General features: G+C 40.8%; 1 protein-coding gene across 1 annotated transcript in view; it reads left to right on the top strand.

Annotated features, from left to right (window-relative positions):
- Positions 1–3471: 3471 nt before the first annotated feature.
- Positions 3472–7322, top strand: part of lrp8 (low density lipoprotein receptor-related protein 8, apolipoprotein e receptor) — a gene marked incomplete at its 3' end in the record, with an annotated part of 171005 nt that continues 167154 nt past the window's right edge. The window contains exons 1-2 of the mRNA XM_080033188.1: positions 3472–3599; positions 4997–5122. Coding sequence (XP_079889314.1) covers positions 3533–3599; positions 4997–5122 — 193 coding nt within the window. The 5' untranslated portion in view covers positions 3472–3532. The remainder of the gene's footprint in view (positions 3600–4996; positions 5123–7322) is intronic.

Here is a 7322-nt window from a genome sequence, read left to right as displayed (position 1 = left end):
CATTCACAGGTTTTCTCCACTTCTGGGAGCGGGGAGAAGAATATAAATTCACATAACGACGCTGGCATAGCACAACAAGCCTGAAAAATAGAACAGAAAATTAACATCTAATCAGGAAAATCGACTGATTTAACACTGAGTCCCAGAGATAGTGGAGTGAATCTATAGGTGCATGCTACGTTATTAATTTTTAATATTTGATTTTTATTCCTGGGAACCTACAGTATGTCTTGTCTGTCAGTTTTGTTTGGTGGAGGTCTCTGAATACTACGATACACATTGCCTGGGCTAATGATGTGGAGAAGTGGCCAGTGAGTAGCCTACAGTTAAGAAAAAATAAAATGTCGATCGTTTTGCTTTAAACTGCTGAATGTATTGTCAGGTCAGGTGTCTACTAAACTCAATCTTTTACTGCTTTAGGATTGGATGATTCATTCTGAGACAGCCGTAGTGGATTTCTCTCCTTCCATTTTTTATGTGCACAAGCTTGTAAATTTGACTTTTTATGAACGAACCAGATGTTTTCTAACACCCAACATATGTGCTGAAACTGATATCGTCTAAAACGGTCTATGCGAGACAGAATCATGACTCCTTTACGTTTTTGCAACTGAATGGTGATCATACATATGTTAAATTAAATTAAATTAAACTACAGCATTCACTCGCTGTGTAAACAGTTTACCAACTATCCCAATACAGAACCACTGTCCCAAAGCCTTCCCCAAAGTGTGTTGACCCTTCTGCGACCCGTGTCTATTTTTTTTTAAACTGCCAACTGCTTGCAGTGACAATTTTTCATTTTCAGCACATTGCTCCTTGCAGACTCTGGCAGACTGATAACTTCTGCTCTAATTCATACCAATCATCCCTGAGCTCATTCCAACTGCAGGACTACACTGCTCTGTGGACACAACACACGGTGTAAGTCCTCCAGGCTTTGATGAGATATGAATGAAAGATGACATTACATATAGTACAACCAACATACATGTACACAGTACGTGTGCATTCATGAGACATATTGTGTGCAGTTCAAGGGGATGCAACACCAGCTGTGCACCTATTGTTTTTTCTGGTTCATGTCACAGAGTACATGATAGTAGAATGAACATAGGTGGAAATGGGGTTAATGAACATATTTTGTTTTGTATTGTATGCGTTTACATACAAACCTTATAGGACTCAGCTTTCTTTACTAAAGGTAGAGTCTGTGATTCTGGAGAACACTTGTTGTTAAAATCACTGTTTGTCAAAATCAGTGAATATCCCCTCACATTGCACTACCTGTCCACACTGTGTGTGGACTGAATTCAAAAGTCTGGTGTTAATACACAGCCTAGGCTCTGTAAACTGGTACGTAAACAAAGGGGTTCACCTTAACTAACAAAATGCCTTTCCAGAATAGCTGACTCCACTTTGGATGAACATATATTGTTTTTTTCTGTATGGATTCACATTCAAACCTTATTGGACTGGAGTTTTCTTTATTAACTTATAGCACTCAACCTAAAATGAGCAAGCTGGTATAAATGCTGTTGCAATAATAGTAATGTTTCCCTTGAGGGGACTCACTGTAATATCAAACACAAAGAGAAGTCATTGTTGAAGTGAAGCAGAGGCTTCTTCTTTTGCCCATTTTCTGCACCTGTGCCAGCCTTTAATGTTTCACTCACACTCTTTATATTGCATAATGTATAAGAGGCAAGGATTGTGTATTTCTCCCCTCTATTTATACAGTAGTCTGATATATTATTCATGTGTTGATTCATGTGTTAAAGTCATTTCACATGAGCCATTCTGAAACGCAGCAAATCAAAACTCAACTCTGTCTGTGTACAGCGGCACAGACCTGCAGCCTGTTCCCCAATCATCACACACACCTTTCAGTCAATTCAAATTCTAGTTTTCATACTCTGAAATATGTTTGGTCCCTCCACCGCCTTTAAGCGTGTGTGTGTGTGTGTGTGTGTGTGTGTGTGTGTGTGTGTGTGTGTGCGTGCGTGCGTGCGTGTGTGCAGATATGACTGTTCATGCCCCAAACTCAGTTTCATTATATGATGGAAATTGGCTCCTCAACAATGACTGAGATATTTCTAGCCAACTCAAAATGTCAGCCACGTATCACTGAGAAAGTATGACACATTTGGCAATCTTCTTCTTCATTTAAAATAATCCTATGACAGTTAGTGAACTGTTAAATATGCCTCTTTTAAAAGGACTTGAACTGAGAATAACCCTCATTAGTTATCTATAAAAAGCTTGAGGCATAAGCTTGAGGCGATTGTAAAGTAAAAGTGGCTACAACTCCTTACATAGCCAGTGGTCTCTGTGTTTCCCTGTATCTGTTGCCATGGGAGATGACATACACTTTTAAAGGATGCTGGAGCAATAAACAACTCATATGATTGGATTAAAGGTAGCACTTTCTAAGGTTACTGGCATTTGAGTGGATAGATAGTAAAACAGCAAAAGCCTTAGAGGAAGGGGAAAAACAATAATCTGAAACTTTACTGTGTACCATCTGGTTGGCACATGGGGGATAAAGCATTTGCATGCATGGACAAGTCATAGTAACAGTTGCTCGTGTTTTCATATATGAAAATGTCCTCCGGCAGTCATCCCAGTCAGTATCCGCCACCAAATGGAAAATGGAAACGGAATCTAAATAGGATATATTAAAATAAACTCAAATATGTCACTTCACCCTCTGTAGAATTGGGGCCCTGGCTAATTCTGGTTCTGACTGATTCTCATGACAAATAATTCAGTGTAGTCTGAAAGGAAAAGTTTGACACGTTGGAAAAACACTTTGATTTGATGAAATGCCAACAAGTGACTGTACAACATCAAAGTTATATCAGCTTCACCATTGTCATATCAACATTATTAATCTTACAAAATCACACAGTCTCTGTGGAAGCAAGATACATTGTGTGCACAAGAGAGTGAACATACACCCATACATTTTCCATCTGCCTTCATGCAAAATAACAACAAGCCTTTGCATCATCAGCTCAATGTTTCTCATAACAGTCTCCTCCATGTCATAGTTATGACTGCTTTAATCTCTCACACACTGATACCACTGTCTGCGCTCTCTCTCTCTCTCTTTCTCTCTCCCCCCTCTCTCTCTCTCTCTCTCTCTCTCTCTCTCTCTCTCCCCTCTCTCTCTCTCTCTTAAGATAGTAAAACAATGTTATTTTCACATTATCATAAGGAACACTCTAAAAAATCTGAAAATATTCTTACACTCTACCTTTTATATTAACCGCAGGCACGCACCATACCCATACCCAAGCTATCCCGCCCATTACGCGTCACTCATTCAAATCGCGGCCGAGGCAGAGCGAGAGGAAGGAGCGGTGCGCGGCTGGTCGCACTCACTCACACGCTCAGTAGCAGCGGCAGAGAGAGGATCATATACACACATATACAGCGAGAGAGTGAGAGACCGGGGATACCTTAAGTGTTTTTCTTCACTTGCATGAACGCAAACCGTAGAAGGACACCCCCACTATAGGATCTAAAGATGTGGACAGAAGTCGGAAAGCTTGTGCTATTGCATTTGTTACTCATGGAGCTCCATTGCGCTAAAGGTAAGAAGGGAAATACACTTGTCACGGCGTGGAAGTGGATTTGCATTAACGGCTATTTTGGATGGGGGGGGGGTGGGTCGTTTGTTGGCGTTGCAAGGAAACGGCTTGTCTCTCTCTCTCTCTGTCAATGTAGCCTGGTCCACTTCTTCATAAGAGCGATGGCATGCTACACGGCTCGCACCTGCAATCGCCACTTTGTTAGTTTCCAAGCGCAGTGTGTTGTAGGCTATGCGATCGCAGGTGAAATGAGGTGACAATACGCGGAAGAAAGGAAAACAGATCCGTGTACAACAGACACACTACAAGCCAACACGTGTCTAAATGCAGTAGGCTGATGTTATGGCTAGAAGAAGGTTTGCTTATGATGATGTGAACACAAAGTGCAAGTGGGAGATGGTGGTCTGCAGTCTGGTGTTTTTTTTTTTTTTTTTGTCTTGTCGCTGCAGCCAAATAAACGCTGAAATAGGCTAGATTTGCATTAATGGTTATGTGTGTTTTAAATGTCACTTGCGGCTGGCAGGCACGGTCGCACCAACAGCTATTGATCTTATATAGGCTATACACAAAGCACATCATGATCATAACAGCAACTGAGTAAAATCATGTTGTGGGGGTGTTGGATTTAAGAAACACAATAACCAACCACAGATGAGGCTACATTACTATCATTTGAGGAAGCCTACCTGCAATAGGCTACTGGAAGATTTAGGGCAATTATGAATATTTACGTCTTTACAACCATTAATATTGAGGACAGTAGCCTAATGAATGACCTACTTCCTTTACAGTAAATGAATGAATGCAGTGTATTTGAGGATATTTTGAATAGTGGAGATTGTTGCCTCCAGAGTTGATGAAGCACAGCCATGCAAACAGTTGGCTTCTGATCTCCTGCTAAAGGCTTGTATTGATAAAGCACTTCCACACTGCCTCTTAACCATAGATAGTATATATACAGTAGCTCTTAACCCAGCAGGCATCACTGCTCATCAATGTTATTTTAAATTGACTATATGCATATCACTTTATCACTCTTTATGGTGTTATATTAAATCTCATATGCTGTTAATCTGACATCCGCATTGAGACTGACAATTATTGTGATTTAACTTTGTTTTTATTTACATTTTTAGTTTTAAATCATGTACATCCATATCATGTTGTTCCATTACAGTTTCTATATGGAACCGGCGTAAACATATTCCGGGGCATTTCAGGCATGTGAGGGGTTTCCTTTCTCAACCACAACTAGTCCAGTTATGTGTTGGCATCACTTTCCACATAAATAGTACATTTTTCTCCAGTTTTTTTTATGAATATGTCCTTTTGAGTTTTAGTTTTAGTTGGTATGTCCCTCCCTGACACACTTGTTTTTTTTTCCCATTTCAATCACATAGGAACTCATACGGAGTCGGAGTGTGAGACGGGACAGTTCCAGTGCCAGAACGGGCGCTGCATCCCGACGCTGTGGAGATGTGATGATGATGATGATTGCACCGACAGCAGCGATGAAGAGAACTGTCGTAAGTAGCCAACAACAGTGTGTTAGATTGGCGGATAATGATAGCCTTGCTTGCTGCCCTGTGGACCTTAAATACACCTGCCAAAAAGTGGGAGTCTTAAAGGTGGAGAATGCTTGTTGACATAATACATTATTGTCAAAATCAGGGAATATATTTCCAAATGATCTGCTACCTGTCTGGACTGTGTGGATGCTGAACAAACATATTTTGTTAATACACAGCCTAGGCTCTGTAAACGGAGTATGTTAAAAAAAAGGGTATAGGAAACAAAGGGGTCCCACCGAAGCGTACACTTCTCAGTGCACACAAGTGCAGGTAGTGGATCGTGAGGAGATCTTCACTGATTTTGAAAAAAAAGCTTGCCTTTGACAACAAGCATTCTCCAGAATCGTGGACTCCACAACAAGGACGCCCAACCAATCTGCTGTTTGATATGAGCTGGTACATAACTGGATAATTGGGACGTGGAAAGCTGTTTAAACCCATGTTAAAACTCTGGTATGAATGAATGAATGGATGAAGTCATACTGACAATAAGCTTCTTACCGTTTTGCTTCTGGCCCCCTCTGGAATCTACGACTTAGTTGCGGTAAAAACAGCTGATCCCGGATCATTGGTGAGGTCACGTGGCCACGGGGGAATTTGACTCATGTCTTATTAATTTCATTTTCCCAAAGCAAAAGCTATGACAGAAGAAGTTATGTGGCCCTATACCTAGAGGGTCAGAGCAGGCCAGTTTCATTATATTATCATCAATATACTTATCTTGTTGTGACTGCGTAGAGATGGAATACAGTTATCAGTGAGACAGTTCAACCTGCTATGTTTTCTGATAATGGGTCATGTATTTATTAGCTTTTGTTGCCAGGTTTTGTGTCAATAACACATCTTATTGAATCATTGTCTATTGCAAATACTGTAGCTCTTAGCTATGGCTAATCACAAATTGGCTTCTTTTTGTGTTCTCAAAATGCGCCCCTCCCCCCCCCCACCCCACTTCTGTGGGCAGGTGGTTTCTTATAATTGGAGTTTATTGAAATCCAGAATTGCATATAGAATAATATCAGCCAATAAAATCTTTGTATTGTGGCCTTTTGACGAATGGGTGGAAATTTCCGGCTTTAACATGCCGTTCAGAAAATTGCACGGACAGCCAGCCGAGTAATCATCTCTTAGACATTTGTCACGGCTGCTAATTGCTCGAATGGTTATATTAGCGGGCCAATTGATTCATTGCATATCTTAGGGAAGCGAGCACACCAAACCCAATGGTTCTCCTCTGCCTCGCACGCCCACCCACCCACCACAATGTCGGCCTGCTGAATATCCTGGGAGTGCCCTGACATTTACAAGCACATCTCATTGAATCGCTGCGAACTGGATTGGAATTATTGGACATTAATTGGAGGGGATACTCGACGCAAATGGAATTAGATTTTAATGGGCTCTCTCTTTCTTCGCTAACAGGTGTGGTTTAAGATGTTATTTGGTGGTGGCTATGCTCAAAGAGAGTGTGGAAATGGCACTCTGGCTACAAAGTGGACATTTCTTTGAGCTGAGGTCACTTTGTGTCTGGCTGAAATGTGCCGAGCTGTCTTTTCTCTACTTCAATCCTTTTTCACTAGATATCCTGTAATCTTCAGATGCAGTGATGCTTTCCTCTTGGGCTCCTCTGTCCTCTGTCTCTCCATCTCTTCCCCTATACTACCTTTATGTGCCTTATTCTTATGCTGCAATGCCACAAACAGGTTTTTGTTGGACGATATATTTCCCCAGAAAATCTCATGATCTAAATTACTCTAATGGCAATGTTATGCCACTGATGTGATCATACAGCATAATATGTCAGAAATATTTTTTAATTCTCAATAATATTCCCCATTGGAATTTCAATGTGAAAAATATATTAAAATATCTTAATACATCGCTGCGTTTTGGGCGCTGTAGCGTAGGAAAGTAGAAATGCGACTGGCTAAAATATCCCGTCCTCATGTCAACGTCAGTATCGAGGTGCTGACAAACTATCAAGTTAATTTTTTAACCTTAAGTCGATTGAGTAACTATCAGGACAGGCTTATACCTATTTTAATACATCCATTCCCCCCTACCCGCATAGTACTCTCTACTTTGAGTGTTTCATCCCCTCTGTATGTGTTGGAACTTGGGTGCTTCTCTCTCTCTCTCTCTCAAAAAAAACTGT

Source organism: Ammodytes marinus (assembly GCF_949987685.1).
Source record: "Ammodytes marinus genome assembly, chromosome: 8".
Taxonomy (NCBI): Eukaryota; Metazoa; Chordata; class Actinopteri; order Uranoscopiformes; family Ammodytidae; genus Ammodytes; species Ammodytes marinus.
The sequence above is the reverse complement of the archived record's forward strand: the minus strand, read 5'-3'. Positions and strand labels throughout refer to the sequence as shown.